Raw genomic sequence first — 17,270 nt, 5'->3', positions numbered from 1 at the left:
AGTAATTTTGTTCGTTAAAGTAAACTCTGACCTGATTCCAACTTTCCCCTTGGTTAAAAAAGGTGGTTGTTTGTTGCGTGGAAGGAGGGAGAAAGCAAATGCTCAGAGCTGCTTATGCAGTACAGACTTAACAAGAAGGGTTATGAAAATCAATGAACAGGAATTTGCTGTTCTGGATGATGCATTTCCATCATTCTGATCTCACACTGTGCTCACAGTGCTAATATAAATCCACAGACAGCAGCAGCCTCTGCAAATCTCGTACTTCCAACTGAATTTGCGACTTTAATGAAAGTGAATTCCCTTTGCACACTGTTACCCCAGCTGAATGCTTCAAGGGGATAATCCAGCTCCTCTCTCCTTGCCACTGCCCTTGCTATCATAGCCCACACAATGCCATTGCATGCTGGCACAGGGTAGGAAATACATCTGGAGGGAGATCTGTGTACAGCTTTGCAGCCATGAGCCAAATTTTTTTGCCCAATGCTCCTTGCCCCTATTAGTTCTCCTAGGGTGGAAAGAGGGAAACATGATTATTGAACTACCTGAAGAGATTACATTCCCCACCAAGTGGCCTTGGGAGAGGATTCATTTCCTTCCTGCTCAGTCAAGCCTCCATGGAAATATCCCACAGCCAATATACCCTTTGGGTCTAAGGGATGCTCATCTGCAAAGCTACTGTCCTTTGGTCCCAGAATCAGAGAAAAAAGGAGGTTGGAAGGGACATGAGAGGGTCATCTAGCTCATTCTTCCACCATAAAGCAAGGTGAGCTACACCTACATCTCTCCGGACTCTTTGCTTTAGTCTTAACAGTCTCCCACATTACAAGTTCCACATTGCTCATTCAGTTCACTCCAGAAACACCTTCCTGTCATCCCACCCTCACTGCAAGGAAGCTTGCTACTTCCCATCGGATCTCCCTCAGCTACAAAAGACAAATTATCCCTCTGTGTTACGGCTCCACTTTATATATTTGAAGACCACTGTCTTGTCACCCTCACTCCTTTATTGAATGGCCACCCTCTGGCCAAGTGAGCCACAACTTTTTGGAAGTGCAGTGTCCCAGATGGGGCACAGCAGCCAGCTCAACTACACAGGCCAAAGAGAGGAGAAGGTTTACTAAACACATCTGGCAAACGACACTCTAATCTATACATCCTAGTACAAAGACTGCCTTTTTTTCACAGCAGTATGACATTATCGTCTTGTGTCTGGTTTGAGATCCACCACAACCCCTCCAGATCCTTTCCTGCAGAACTGCTCTGTGGCTGGGTTTCTCCCCTCATCCTGTTGTTTGCACCATGGATTACTGCAAATCAACCTCGCATGTATGCTTTTTCACATCATTTCTGGAGTTTGTGAAAATCATTTTGAATTCTAGTTCTGCCCTGGGATGTGCTCACAGGCCCTTCACAGCTCGTTGTCATCAGCAAATGTAGTGAACAAATACAATAATTGCATTGCATTGCTTAAATTTCCTTCAAAATCACTGCTAACTCAGAGTCTACATTATTCAGAAAGCAGTAAAAAGCACAAAAAAAGAGAGACCTCTTTTATATCACTGCTGGCATTTGAATTTCTAACAGCCAGCTTAGCAGAGTGATTTCTCAATTTCTGTCTTCTGCCATGGCACTGGTGAGGCCGCACCTCAAATACTGTGTTCAGTTTTGGGCCCCTCACTACAAAAAGGACATTGAATGACTCGAGCGTGTCCAGAGAAGGGCAACGAAGCTGGTGCAGGGTCTGGAGCACATGTCGTACGAGGAGCGGCTGAGGGAACTGGGGTTGTTTAGTCTGGAGAAGAGGAGGCTGAGGGGAGACCTCATCGCCCTCTACAGCTACCTGAAAGGAGGTTGCAGAGAGCTGGGGATGAGTCTCTTTAACCAAGTAATGAGTGATAAGAGAAGAGGTAATGGCCTCAAGTTGCGCCAGGGAAGGTTTAGACTAGATATTAGGAAGTATTTCTTTCCAGAAGGGGTTGTTAGGCGTTGGAATGGGCTGCCCAGGGAGGTGGTGGAGTCCCCATCCCTGGAGGTGTTCAAGAGTCGGGTCGACAGAGCGCTTAGGGATATGGTGTATTTGGGAACTGTCAGTGTTAGGTTAACGGTTGGACTAGATGATCTTCAAGGTCCTTTCCAACCGAGATGATTCTGTGATTCTGTGATTCTGTAAGGCAAAGTGCATGGGAACATGATGGGAGGTTCTTCTGGCTTCTGTAATCTCAGAAAGGGTGAACCATTGCACTCGGTGCCAATAGCATTCACATGAGCTCAAGCAGCAGCAGCCATCAGCATCTGATAAATACAGATTGTTTAAACCTCCCCTGTCCATCAGGACTTAGAGAGCAGTGAGTAGAGTGAACGGGGTGGTAACATACCAATGGAGTCATTTTACTGCACCATTTCTACATATTGCATCCAAAACACGTGAAGCACAAGCTGTTCAGGTGAACAAAAACTAAGTACTGCAGCTGCCACTACCAGAAATGTTGGCTACACCTCACATTTCAGGAGAAAACATCCTAGACTGGATGTTTCAAAGAGCAGCAGCTTCCTATCAGAATGAGTGACTGAATGGCTACTGTCGGAGGACCTCTGCACTGTGCTTCTCGGGAATGATGCAGGACTGGAAAAGGCAAAATGGAACAACTGATTTGTTTTATTTGTGGACCACAATTTTTATAAAAGTATAAAAATTAGGTGGAAAACTATCTCTGACAGCATGAAACAAAGCAAAAATGGATTAAGGAAACACAGTCTATGTACATCTTTCTTTGTCTTGTACATCTTCTCTGACTTCTTGATGCTTCTTCTCTCCCTCCCATTCCTTTAAGCTTAGGCATAGCTGTTACTACATTGTAGTAATGAGCACTCTTAAATTATCATTTCTTCACACTACTGTGGTCTACATCACAGCCTCATGTACAGCATCCAGGCATTCCACTGCTGCCAGGCATTACCATCTATCTCTAGACATATCTCACAGCTGTGGCTGCAATCAGCCAGGAGAGCTCAGGGCTGCAAGCAGAAGCAGCTGCCAGCTCATATTTGGAGCCAGCTGATGGCTGCTTCAGTCAGCTAAAGGACTTGTTTCCCATTGCAAAGTCCCAGCAATGTCATGACTTTTACAGTTCCCCTGCAAATCCTCTGCACTGAAACAGAAAGGGAAAGAGATGCACAGGGCTTGAGTACCAGCTCCTGTCCCCACTAAGAAAACCCTTTTATATCAGCTTTATCTGCCTGGTTCACAGGCCTTTTATGACACAGCCAACCTACACATCAAATGTTGAGCACGGTATTGTTGCATTCATGACTTGCACTGGGGGAGTGAAAACAAAAATTTCCCCATTCCCTAACCTACAGCCGGGGAGGACAAACACCATAATTCATGCTTCAGAAGGTCTCCTCTTCTGGACTTGGACAATAACCTAGTGGTAGACAAGGAAAACCAGCAATAACCAAGAGGGTGTCTCCTGCCTCCCTATGAGACCTGAATAAGTTAAGCTATGTTCTCCCATTTCTCCTAGCCTCTCCAAAGGCCAAATCAAAAAGGGAATAGGAAGCAGACATCTCAAAGAAGTTTTCCTGCTGCATTACATCTGTCCATGCCACAGGCTACTTTTTAAAAGCTTCAGTCAGCAAGCTGTGAAGGTTGGAGCATGTTGACTTGCAAGGCCTTTACCCACAGGGAAGGGTGCAGAAGCAGCGGCAGCACGGCTTGGCGAGCTCCCCCCCCACCCCGAGCACCTTTAAGGGCAGCGAGCATGCTGTGGTAGCAAAGCTGGGTGTCTGTGTTTCTGAAGAGCTGGGAATTGCAGTGTGGGAACAGACGGGATGTCTCCTACCAGAGCTGGAGAAAACGCAGGAGGTGCGGGCAGGACGCAGAGCGGCCAGCAGCCAGGTAGGTGCAGGGGCACAGCCCGAACAGCAATGGTGTCAGCCCAATGACCCAAGCACCCTGCTCTCCTGGCTCAGTCAACGGCCAGCACCAGCTGTTTGAAAAAGTGCAAAAGCATTCGCAGGGATGGCAAATTGGCGTTTGCTTTACATCCAGCAGGTTTCCTTTGGAAGGTCCGGGGTTTATGCCTGAACAGTCTATCTGCACCTACTTATGCACTCAGCTTCAGAGCCTTCAAAAGCAGAAAATAAGGACCTGTATTTTTATTGTGATTCAGCAATGCTCCAAACCTTCAAGTTCATTCAGTAAATAACAGGAAAATTCAGGGAACTACCCCAGGTCTCTTAAATCCCAAACTTTCTATAACTGAATCTCACTTGAGAAAACAGGTGATGTTCCTCACCTCACTCCTTCTTTCCACCTCTCCCACTATCTAAGGGTGGCTACTGCTGCCTCTTCAGCATCTGGCTCAAACACAGCACAGACTGATCAGCACTGGTCTTACTGCCCCAGCTCCGTTCCTCCAACATGTGAGCAAAGCTCTGCACTAGGCTATGACTCAAGCAGAGGATTGTACTTCTTTCTGGAGTCAAGGTTTGCAACCCAGTACCTTTCCAATCTCATCTCAAGTAACTGTAAATACTGGCTTTAATCATTGTATTAAATGTTAGCTTCAACAACGTCCAAAGTTTCATGGGTTTTATAAGCAAATTTTATTATAGCTACACTTCTGAAACTGGGGCATGCTGGAAAAAATATAAAAGAAAGAACAGCAACAAAAACGTTTAAAAATCTCATACTATGATGAGGTACAAAATTATTTTGATTTCACCAAAGCAAGAGCTATGGGCTAAAACATTTGAATACTTCAGATTTCTGTACACAGTAGAGTGGGAGGAAATTTGCAAACAACTCAGGTACCTTACTGAATAAAGCACAGAAATGGGTCAGGACAGGTCAAATAGCTAAAGCCAGCTTTTCAGGCCAAACTGATCTGAATTCAAATCAATGATGTCTAATTCTGTAATTTACAGCTTAGTAGCATCTCCCTCTGGAATGTCAAAATAGCAACTCAATGCATAGTCCAGTGCTTTCACATTTCCCTAATGGAGCTATTCACATGCTGAACAAAGCCTGAAAGGAGCCAGGCTAGGGGAGAAAAAAAGTATGAATCTCACTAAATATTCAGTATTTAAAATGCAGGTCAGAGAACACAATTGAGTTTAATTAGAAAACTAAAATGGGATCCTGCATGTTAATGCACTTGCTCACTGCTTGGGTTCATTTCAAAGTGTTCTCATTTGATTGTCCTTGGAGACATTTGTGTTTGTATCTAACAAAGGAGATAAAAAATGACAGGAAATGTTTGTTCTGGGTGTATCTGTGTAAATCTGCTTGCAGCAAAGATGTTATTGCAGCCTTCCACTATAGCACTGAGTTCACAAGACAGGAATTGTTGGACACTCAGTGCTGCATGAATCCTCTCCCCTGGAAAACCCCTTACTAACTTGTATCTGTAGGAAAATGCAGTTTCCACTGGCTTTTGACTTTTACAACTTCAGAAAATTGTGGCAAGAATTAGAGGAGTGACAAAGACCTGTGTCACAACCTGCCTGGAAATGATCATGTTTTCAGTGCCTGGTGGCCAATTCCCAGCTGTAGTGCCCAGGGATGCTGCTGAAATGCACAGATGCAATGATGGTGGACTTAAAAAAGAAAAATTTACATGCTTTTTTATGGTTATAAATAATATTGCTTCTTGAAATCCCTCAGTGTAATCCTGAAGGTAGAAAACACCAAGTGTGTGAAACACAGTCCCCACTGAAGCTTAATCAGCTACTCTGGTTGATGCTACTCGAGTATGATTATAGTGAAACAAGTCGGATAGCAGTCCTATAAATAAAATTTTCAAACCCTCTAGAGCTCTTCACTATCTGTTTTTCAAAAGTTATTATATAATATAACCCAGCAATTTTTATAGCTGGGTTTAATAAATTTCATGTCATCAAAACCAAGGATGTGTTGTGCTTATGTTTCCTTCAGCTTATGGCTTTTGTGGAAAAAAACAGAGAGCACAAACCACAGCTGACTTAAACACTATGAAATGTATCCAAGAACTGGTTTAGGCTACTTCAGGCCAGGACTGACCTGAAGGGAAGATACTAGGGGATTATTCCCAGCATCCATATGAAAGACTTCCCTCCTTCCATGACCAGAAAGACATTATATGAAGTACATATATGGGTACAAGGAAAAAGAAAATCAAATAGTGACTGGAGGCACACAGAATCTGTCTATGTTTGTGACAGGCCTGAAAAAATAGCCTAACAGGAATGGTCCAAAAAGTCTGAGTGTTTTCAGACTACTCGTGTTTTCCTGTTGCATGTGCAATTCAAAAGTTTCAATGATAAACTAGTGCACTGGATCTCAAATTTTCCACACAGAGATCTCCTTTCCTTCATGGCTAGAAGATGCCTCTCCTGTTTGCATGGCACAGGAAGGGATGGAGGGATGGAGTCCCAGTGACGGAGCACACAAGGAATTGAACTGGAATCAAAACTGGTTATGAACAGAAGACTGACCTGTGTAGATGCTTGTTATTTCAGCTGACAGAAATGCAAGTGGCAGCAAACATACACACACATTGTTAACACCAAATGTAAGATGTAAATCATACTTCTGAAGAAACATTCAAACTCATTTTAGAGCATTACCCACAGATACAGACAGAAACAAACAAATCACAGTAATATAATGAAACTCAAGACCAGTCTCAATATAACACCCATCTCCAGCAGCTGGAGGTGGGACTTGATGAAGGCACAATTCTTCTTCCCATCTTCTTCCCCTCATTCTCTCCTGTGGTCATCAACAAATCCTATGCCCATTCGAGGAGCCAGCTGGGACACTACAAGGGAAATCCCAAGCAGATTGGCCTAGCTTCTTCCTGGGAGGGACTAGCTGAGCTGGGGTGTCTCTCCAGGCACCCTCATCTGAAGAGCACACACTGCTCTTCAGACAAGAAGACCAAAACCTGGGAGTAATGTTAACCACCCCATTTGAGTCAAACCTTATCCAAAGGTTCTAGCCCAAATAAAACCAAAATCTTCTTTTAAATCCCTCACCTCCTCATTTATGACTAAGGATTTTCTTTGGCTTGCAGATGGCTGGGTGCTTGTATTCTGTCTAGATGAGAGACGTTCCCCTGTCTGCCCTTAGAGATGCATGGCTGCAGTTCAGAACAGATTTCACTCACCAACAGTGCAACAGGAATTTGAGGGCTGCATTTTTCTTTCCCAAACAGGAGACAAAAGCTACAAAGTACTTCTGCTCCTTTGAAACTTGCAGACAAACTGACAAAAAAAAAAAAACAACTCATTGCTTGGGACGTATTTTACCTCCTGCAAAGGGTGAAACAGGCCAAGTGCAGAGATAGTTAAAACAGCAAACCCAGCCACCACACCCCCCTCAATCCCTGCAAACTCACTCAAACCTAAAGCATTACCAGGATTTCCCACTGTGGGGAGCTACAGACCACAGTGCCCTCGACTCACCCAGAGGGAAAGAAAATTAAGGGGATTTAATACAGCAGGTAGGAACTGGATGTCAGGGTTTCCTCCTGGAGGATGTGTAACAAATGCTGCAGTGAACCTCTGTCAAAGGAATGGTTATCCACATGCCAGAACCAAGCTGGTCCCCTGAGCAAAGGGCTGGCAGGTCCCGTGTTACATGTCCCCCTCGAAGCGACAGGTAGCTGATGCGCTGGAGGAATGTGAGCTTTTCCCTCCTTCCCTCCTTCAGAAATGCTCCTCGCTCTTTGTGTGCTGCTCCTGATGGAGGAATTCCCTTCCCGACCCCCAGCAGGAGATCGGTTTAGGCATGTGCACAGACGACAGCCTGCTATGCCAGCCAAAACAGGCTTTCTTAAATCCTTCATGTTGACAGCAGGTCGTGAGCTGACGTCTAAGAATCTGTCTGTTTTAAACTACTGCCTTAGTGGAAGAGCTCACAGCTGTAAACAGATGACCCTGTTTCACCTAGTAGAGAGCAATGGGAAAAACTAAATAACTGTTAGATGAACATTTGAATGAAGCGAGGCAAAGTAGCACAAGGATTTCAACATGAGCTGAAATAACAGAGCTGAAATCAGACACAAGCTTTTGGGTCCCAATAAAAAGCCTTTAGAGAAACGAGTGATGGTGCAACACAGAAAGCCACAGAGGAGTGGCAGCAAGTCAGCCATAAGCAGCAGAGAAGATGTTGCTCCTTAATATAGCTCCAGGGCTGACTTGTATTTGAAGATTCAGCTCGAACACCCACTCACCTACATGACTCTAGGGTGCACCAAGACACTGACCTCTCAAAAGGTCAAATTCTTAATAAGCAGCAGAGTGAAGAAAGCACAAGAAACAGCCTGTTTCTCAAATTCCAGGCAGGACAAATCCAGCCCCATCAGTGTTGGAGCAGCATCCGATGGTGCCAAATTCAGCCCTGCTTGGAGTTGGACTTCTGCTGCTGGGCTGAATCTGATCCAAGCAGTTCAAAGACGGTTGTTTCGGTTCTTCCCCCACACACACCCAAGCTGCTACTATTTTTCCACCTTTTAGTCTATTCACAAAATATTAAGACCCGGTACAAAGAACATAGGCCAGACAAATGAAAATGGCTCCATCTGGAATTGCCAATGACAGAGGCCTCCCTTTCTGGCAGGGAAGTTGAATAGAGTTCACTCACAGGGCTGTTTAAATTGGTTTGTTTAGATTCAGAGTAGAGCCCATGCAGTATACATAAAGCATTCACAGATACAGCAGTGAAGGCATTATGATCCCCATTTGATCCCCAGGCTGAACAAGCAAGTACTTTTCTGTAGCAAGTTACATAAAACCCTTCTCTCCTGTATTTTCACTGTATCTGCTGTATTTTCACACACATAACCAGTGGGTTATTTGTTAAAAACACAAGACCCAATGATTCAGCAGAACCATTGGTGATATGCAACACAGAAAATGAGGCTAAATTTGTATCAGTTCCTCCCTTCCATCTGCCCTACGGCCACTCATGTCTATTGCCTACTCTGCTTCAAATCCTCTCCTCTCTGCGTCTGATTTTGGTAGATTATTTGGAAGCGTTGACTTTTTGTACTTTTAGGAGGTTCAGTTTATATAAGTGAGAGAAAAATGACCAAATAACAAAGCTACATTTAAATGTCTGCTCATTACTTCAGAGTGGGTAAGCACCTTCAAGCAAAGAGGTTTATTTTAAATACCTGCAGAGTTTGGTGAACCACAGCACTGCAGCATCACACCACCAGCTCAAAGCCTCTCTCACCCACTGTGGGAGCAGCTTAGAGATTTATTGAGTACATATAGCCTAAAATAGGATAACTGCATTCCTGGCAATAGCTGAGGAGCTCTTAAGTAAACAGTCTTAGGGAAAAGTTGATGAAAGGAGACAACAAACACCCATTTTAATCTCTGGGCAGTGCTGTCTGTGTTTATGATATGCTGCAGCAATTTCTTTTTTGCTCTCTTCCTATTACTTCTTCCACAGCTCTGTGTTGAGTTTTCCTGGCTATATTAGGGTCACAGAAGCCACAATAGGTATTTATCTGTAGGATGGCCCTGAAGTCAGAAAATGTTTGTGTAGAAGCATGCACTAACTTCCCATCAACTTCAGCAGAACTGAAATCATGCTGACATGAGGAGGCCACAGTTTACGTCTCGCTCTGGTTCTAACTAGTGCAAGTAGTTTTTCTTCCACAATTGTATACAGGCACACGAACAGCTGCTGAAGTAGATATATGTCGGAAATACATTAACTGTGAAACTCTTAGAGTTAGAAAAAATGGTTGGCTAATAGTAATTTTTCTCTCAATGGCAACAGATGTTTTAGCAAGATACATACCTAGGCCTTAAATGAAAACCAGAATTAGAAGACATCAGAGATATACCTTCAGATCTTTTGTTGTTAAAGCAGTTAAACTTTTCTGATCTATGCATTAGAAAACCCCTATATTTTCATATCAAATGTACAGGGTCAGAGTGGATGAAAAGTGACAACAAATCACAGGCGAGATACAGTACAGGCAGTAGAGTGACACTATGAATCTCCTAGATTTTAAGGTCCCTACAGGAACTACCTTTCTGGAGATTTTGAATGCAACTCTAATACAAACGTAACATTTGCAGTGCATGTTGAGCCTCTGCATTTACATCTTCAAAAGGAAACAAACTGTGGAACTGGCAGAACATAATATTCTTATGCTTTAAGGAGAGCACACTCAGACGCAACAAAGCAATCCACAGATGCTGTAACAGCAAAATCCTCCAGCTAACACAAAGGGAGGGTAGGCAGGTGGGGGGAGTAATTTAGGACAGGACTCAGTGCCAAACCTGGCACACACATTACTGTACTGTGTGTGAAGTATGAAATGCTTGCAGCAAGCTCCACATGGCAAATCCAATGAGATATGTGTGTACCTAAACATCCTGGGTTTTCTGAAGGCTTTAAATGGGAAAAATCAGCTTAAATCCAGAAAAGATATGGTGACTGTGGAACACAGTGTAGTGTAAGTTACACAAGGTCAGCAGCAGAGAGAAGTCTAGTCTAGAAGCAGCATGGAGGATCAGTGTCCTCCCAGAGCCCAGATGCAAAGGGAGGAAAAGATAAGACATTTTCAACAACATTTAAAGCAAGTCCTAAAGCAGTATTCCTACTGAAAAAGCCTGAAACAAGACGCTTAATAGGGCAGAGAAAGGAGGAAACATCATCCCATCTACAGAAGGCCAAGTCTCACCCTGAGTGACCACAGGGTACCACAAAGAAGAGAGTCGTCAGCTCTTTGGCAAACCAGCCTTGGGTGGCTGGAAGAGAAGTCAGCTGCAGTGAGCCAAGAGATTGCCACTGAAAAGGAAGGATATTTGCTAAATACTCCCTACAAGTACATTTTCTTCTGATTTTCTTTTGTACGTGTTCAACATAGTACAATCATAACTTAGAATTATCTTTATTCTATGAAGATAATGGCCAAACCTAACTCTTACCTTTAAATTTTGTCTGGTAATAAAACAATTTCCCAGTGATCTGACAGTTGCAGGGAACCTTTGAGAGCAGTAATTCACTAAACAGAGTGAAGTGACAAATATTCTCAGAGTAACTAGTTCTCCAAAGTTGGAAATATGCTTTACGCCCTCCTGAAAGCAGCTGATTTAGGGACTGGTGGGGCAACAAACTTCTTCAGGTCTCTTTAGTGGGTGAGAAACCAGTGCCTGAAGGCAAAGATCGTGAGTGTGAAATCAGCTGCTGACCCTGAAAACACTGTCTCATTCCATCATTCAGAAATTAATATGGTTAAACTAAATGTCCTGGGAAGAAATAAGTCACTTTGAATGACACGGTGTAAAAAGAATAGTTTTGGCATTCAGGACTTCGGGTTGTTTTTTGAAATTATTTGCTGAGCATCTTGCAAAAATATCCATTTCTGTGACTGCACATGAAACAGAGGTAGTGCATTATTGGGTCTAAAAGTTGGTATGTGCTTTAGAGACCTAAGTCTACTCAAGAGACTTTACTTGCATCTTAATTACAAATGCATTGCCCTGGGACAAGACAAACATTTCTTTGCCAAATGTGACCAACCTCCACATTCTGATGATTGCAAAATTTCATTTTTTAGCAATTTTTATGGTCTTCAAACACAAGCATTTGTAATTACTGCATTATCTAGATCAACAATTTAATACATAAATTAAAATTAATTAGTTAAGCTCAGGATCTTGCCTAGCAGCATTTCCTGTTCAGTGATTTGGATCAGTGTGGGCTGATCCTTATTGGAATGCCTGAAACCTTTAATTGTATCGCATGTGAACACAACAGGATTTTATGTTCATGGCAGTGATTTAATGTCCACTCCCCTTTAATGAAGTAAGTCTTTTAAGTGATCCACAGAGAAGAAGTTAACAGCTTTAATACTTTGGCCCATGATACTTTAATACTTTGGACCGTGGCTTACGGGAATCCCTTTATTCATCAGCATAAACCCCAATACTTCTGCAACAACTCTCATAGCAAATAAATGTCAGCAACAGTTGGGCTGGTTTGGAAATGAGTGCTGCTCTCCTGGCAACAGTTAAGGGAACCATTTTCCCTTGAAATAGTGAGCCTAGTTCTCACTAAAAGTCTGATTTTGATATCACTTATCAGCAATACCTGGAGCAACTCCACTGATGTAATAATCAAACAACAGGGTAAAATCAGGCTAAGTGAAAATAAGGACTCAGGATCACAGGCAATAAAAGTTTTGTGTCTATTTGTATCAGATCCAAGCTTGGCCCAGCTGATCTAACCCTCATGTATTCATGAAAAACAAGTATGAACAATGCGGGAGAGGTACCAAGTAAACTTGAAAGAGCACCCACTGAAATATTTTTGGCTGCTTCTAATCTCGTCATCCTTTATTTACCCAGTGAATGTAAATTGCTTTAAATGGTATTTCTGCTCCCCAATACAGATAAACTTGAAAATGCTTTTCCTCTCTTCCTTCTATTCTGTCAGGTCTGTAACATCCTTCAGAAGACTATGAACAATCTGAGGGCTATAGCATACACCTATATGAAAGAGCACAAATTTACTGTTCTCACATTCCAGTCTACATGAACCCAAAGCTGCTTTACTCTGGAAACAAAGCAGCAGGCTACTTCATCAGTGACTAATGTGAAATGGAGCTATGTTATTTGTGGCCAGTTTTCTAGCAGAAGATAGTAAACTCAAATCTCTCTAGACCCATTCACTTAGATACAATGTTTGTCTTACCAAAAAACCCAAGCAATGCTCAGGAATTTGAAAATTGTCACTAATTTTGAGTTCTTGTGTTGAAGCACTTTGTGTCTGACTTTTAGATACCAGGAGAAGACATGATTTCATCAACCTCTGGAGATGGCCAGAACTTCAGGTCTGAAAAGTAAAGGAAAATACCAAGAAATTCAGAGGGAACTTGTGACGTTTTCATCTCCTTGTTTTAATTCCCAGGGATTTTTTTCGAAGAGATAACTCATGAAAATGGTATTCCACATTTCACACATACTGGGAAGACTAAAGCAATCTTTGTCCATCCTTTCCGTACCACTCACAATTTTGGAAACTAAACAGTCCCAACCTGGTCAATTGTTCCTTACATGGAAGCCCTTCTACATCTCTGATCAACCCTGCTGCTCTTCTGTGGACCTCTTCCAGGACATTGCTTTTTGCAGGGCATTTATGAATAAGATGAGCAGGATATACCTCAGCACAGATTCCTCTGGGACTTCACTGGTAACTTCCCTCCATTCACTCCAAGACTTTATTTCTTATCTTTTAATTACTGATGTAACCATGCCAGGATCTTCCCTCCTCTATCACAATTGCTTTGTCTCCTAAAAAGCCTTTGGCAAGGGCTGCATCAAAAATTTATCAAAATCCATAAAGACAGCATCAACCAAAGCACGTTGCTTACATATTTGTTGATCCCTTCGGAGATTTATAAACCAAGAGGTTTATGGAAGCCTTTAAAGAAGCCATACAGATTCCTCCTCAGCAGATTGTATTTGTCCAAGCAGCTACTCATTCTATACTTTATTTGAGAGTCTCTGTTAATTTGCTGCTGTTATAGGCCTATAGCTCCCCACATTCCCTTGGAATCTTTTTAAGGTGGACATCCACTGTCCACCTCTTAGTCTTCAGATAGTGAGAAAGTTTTAAGCGATGACACATTTTACCGAAAGCAATGCAGCTCCTTAAAGTTCGAGTTCCCCTAGAGCTCTCAGGTCAATACCATCATGTTTGTAGTGTCTACTGTATCATCATTTCTTCCACAGCAGCCTCAATATTGGACATATTCTCTCCTGAGTTTACCCGAAAAGCTTCTATGGCAGTCTCACCTGTTTCTTCCATAGTGAATATCAATGCAAATAATTAATTTGGCTTCTCTGCAATGGGGTGTCTGTCATCTCCAGCTGCTTCTTTTTATACTGTGATGATCAACTGACCTTACAGACTCTCTGGTTTGAAGAATTCAGTACTAGTTTTAAGTCCTTTAGCTAGTTTTCCTTCTTTTTGCTTTATATTTTTACATCTCATCTGCTGAGATTAGGATTCTTTCCATTTTCATCCTTTGAATACACTTCCAACTTTCCAAAGACTGCCTTCCTGTCTTTTCATAACCTATTTTACTTTGCTGTTTACTCTGCTCCCTTTCACCATTTTCTAAGCCCTTATTAAAAGGTAATGCATACTAGTGATTCAGCATCTCCATACCTCCTGTGCTTAATTCTCTTAAAAGCCCTTTTTAACATTCTTTTATCAATCTTCCCCATACACACACACTTACATCTTATAGAAGCTGAGCACAACTGTGGTGGATGTTCGGCCTTTTTATCTCCATAGGGAACCCGAATCCAAAATACCTTTAGTCACTGGTATGAGCAGCACTTAAAACTGCAAAATTTTCAGCCAGGTCTGGCACTTTACTTAATGCCAAATCAAGGGTTGTATTTTCTTTTGTGGCACACCTTGATCAGCTGCTGCAGGAAACAATCGTTGACAGTGTCTCCCCATTTCACCTTTGGGCAAATATTAGACAAGCTGTGAAGCAACAGATACAGTGGTTAGCGGATTTTCCACATACAAAAGTATCTCCTGTCCCTGTGATCTCTGTACATGCACTTAGAGTCACTGTCCTGATAGAAAAGCCTATAGTAAGGATCCAATGTTCTATTCTTCTTATTTAGACATGAAATTTCAATCCAGGTTGGACAGAATGCCTGACAACTCCTGCTACCTAACCTGACCTTTAAACTATTGTACAGGGGTTGTTTGAGTGAGCTGAAGCACTACAAATTCATGTCCAGACTTGCACCTTACTATGAACTAAGCCTTTCCAGATGGCAGGCAATACTTAAAGGTTGGAAGTGCAGTTGTTCTGCTCTCTTATCTCTAAAATAAGCCACTGACCTGATGGATCACCTTCCTGATGGACTTTAAAGAAACAAATCACCTATGCACAAATCTAAAATAATAATTAAAAGAGTCTGAAAAATTACAGCAAAATATAGATTCATTTTTGTGTGGAACTGCTATTTGTAAGGATTTTAACTCAGTGCCTGTGAGAGATGAGATGGCAGCAGCTGTCTGTCTTCCTGGCTTTCATATAAGCAAAGCACTGTCAGGAGATGCTATTCTCAGAATTAATTTTTCACATCCCTGTAGCTCTACACCGAGCACACGGACTCTAATCTTGAGCGATGGCCCAAATATTTCTAGTAGAAAACAGGTCAAGCCCTGGCTTCAAGTTTTAAATGAACCAGAGACTTTTTGAGCATGAAAACAAGTTGTCAAAGTTCCTGCCATCCAAGAGCGTGTTTAAGTTATCTGTGAAGACGTAGTTAGGAAGAGCAATGTCCTGGCTCCTCAGTGGTTCATAGGTGCTGTATGAATGTGCAGGTTTTTTAATTTTGAGAGCTCTGTGCTAAGGAATAGGGAAGAAGAAATGAAACAACAGTTCGTCTTGGCATGGATTAAAAAAAAATACGCCTTCTGCCAAAAGTCGTAGTTTAATTTTGGTCTCACTTTAAAAATAAACATTACAGAACATTAAAATCCTGCATTTTATATCCCTTAAACAGCAAGAAAGTATCAATTAATGTCAAGCTAAATAAAAAGAATCAAACCTGATTTTTTTTTAATAGCTAGAAATTAATAGCTAGAAATAAGAGTCTTCCACCCCTTAAACTCCTGGCTTCAACCACAAGGACAGAGCTGCTCATCTAGCTGTCCAGGGCAGCAGTGGAGTCAAAACCCCAAATACTATAATACAATTCACTGAAGTAGAATCTCCCTCAGTTACATGAGTATGTCACACAGTCACACATTAATTTAGGTAGAAGGGGACCTCCAGAGGTCATCTAGTCCTAGCCCTGCTCAGAGCAGGCCAGCTTGCTCAGGATGACGCCTCCTTAGCAGTTTGCAAAAACCAGGCAGGTTTGATGGAGCAAAGAGAATACTGTGACTGAAGCACAACACTGATCTTGTAATTTAGACTCACTTTTCAGAATAGAAGGGATAAAAACAGTAGAAAAATGAACATGTTTTTGGATACCCATAGTAAACCAAGTTTTACTGTGATTTTTCATAACAAAATGACCAGGAACACAGACAAGCAAAATTTTTATTGCTGCCAAGACCTGGCATGTTGTACAAGGTGACCTAACCAAGGTGCGCCTGACTTTCTCCATCCTGCTGAAGTTCTGCACTGACACTCACTGACCAAGGGTCTGCATCTTTGTTCATCTGCCTGAAGGAACCAAAGCCAAGTGCCTCTTGATCTTTAATCGCTCCCCCTCCCATCCCCTGCTTCTCTAACGTGGCAGAGGACAGCAGAGCCGTGTCTCTCACTATTTGAATTAACCATAATAAGCACAATGAGACCCCAGGTCACATATGTTGTACAGCTCTAGACAATAAAATTACAGGAATATATTTATTTTAGGAATTTTTGCATTTGCATATTCCCCTTTTGCCTCATTTTTCCTCTGATGGATTACTAAAAAACTCAACTGGTTCTGTTCAGTGAGTTTATCTCTGCCTGTAGGACCCTTGGAAGAAGCTGGATTTTGTTATTTAAACCTTTTTCCTTCTCTCCTGCTCTGTCTTTCTAAAAGAAAACATATATATATATATATATATCAGTTCCCTCCTCCTTCCACATTTTAAACCCTCTTCTCATTATTCTACCTTCTTAACTTTGAGCTATTAGAATAAAAAACCCTGCAAAGCAGTAACGGGAAGAAGAGCAAAAAACAGCTGGTTGCCTTTTATTGTACTTCGTGACAAAAAGTAAAACTTTCTTTAAAAAAGTAAATAAAAAAACACTGAGTTTTAATATTTCATTTTAATCAAAAGCTGGAAAACTTGAAACAAAAGTTTTCCACTGAAAAATTTTGAAAGATACTTTTGTAAAGGAAAAAATTTTAAACAGCAAAGACATGAAACCCCGAAGTTCTCACCTTAGAACCTTGGAGACAAGATGTTTTAGTAAGGCCTGTTGCAGCAGGACAAGGGGTAATGGTTTTAAACTAAAAGAGGGTAGATTAGACTAGATATAAGGAAGACATTTTTTATGATGAGGCTGGTGAAACACTGGCACGGGTTGCCCAGAGAGGTAGTAAATGCCCCATCCCTGGAAACATTCAAGGTGGGGTTGGATGGGGCTCTGAGCAAGCTGATCTAGTTGAAGATGTCCCTGCTCACTGCAGGGGGGTTGGTCCGACCTCTGAAGGTCCCTTCCAATCCAAACTATTCTATGATTCTGTGAACAGAAGGGCTGTTTCTAGCTGTTGCT

At 42.1% G+C, this 17,270-nt stretch overlaps 1 protein-coding gene across 4 annotated transcripts in view; it reads right to left on the bottom strand.

The window, feature by feature from the left end:
- ME3 (malic enzyme 3) overlaps positions 1 to 17,270 on the bottom strand; it is a 129,137-nt gene that overhangs the window by 87,052 nt on the left and 24,815 nt on the right. The window contains exon 1 of one of the 4 annotated variants that reach the window (XM_074860311.1): positions 12,710 to 12,835. The exons of the other annotated variants lie outside the window; for them this stretch is intronic. Coding sequence (XP_074716412.1) covers positions 12,710 to 12,820 — 111 coding nt within the window. The 5' untranslated portion in view covers positions 12,821 to 12,835. Of the gene's footprint in view, positions 1 to 12,709; positions 12,836 to 17,270 lie in introns of those variants that run through there. 4 annotated transcript variants of the gene reach the window in all.

Source organism: Strix uralensis, chromosome 2, assembly GCF_047716275.1.
Source record: "Strix uralensis isolate ZFMK-TIS-50842 chromosome 2, bStrUra1, whole genome shotgun sequence".
In the NCBI taxonomy this organism is placed as follows: domain Eukaryota; kingdom Metazoa; phylum Chordata; class Aves; order Strigiformes; family Strigidae; genus Strix; species Strix uralensis.
This window is presented reverse-complemented; position numbering and strand designations above follow the sequence as displayed.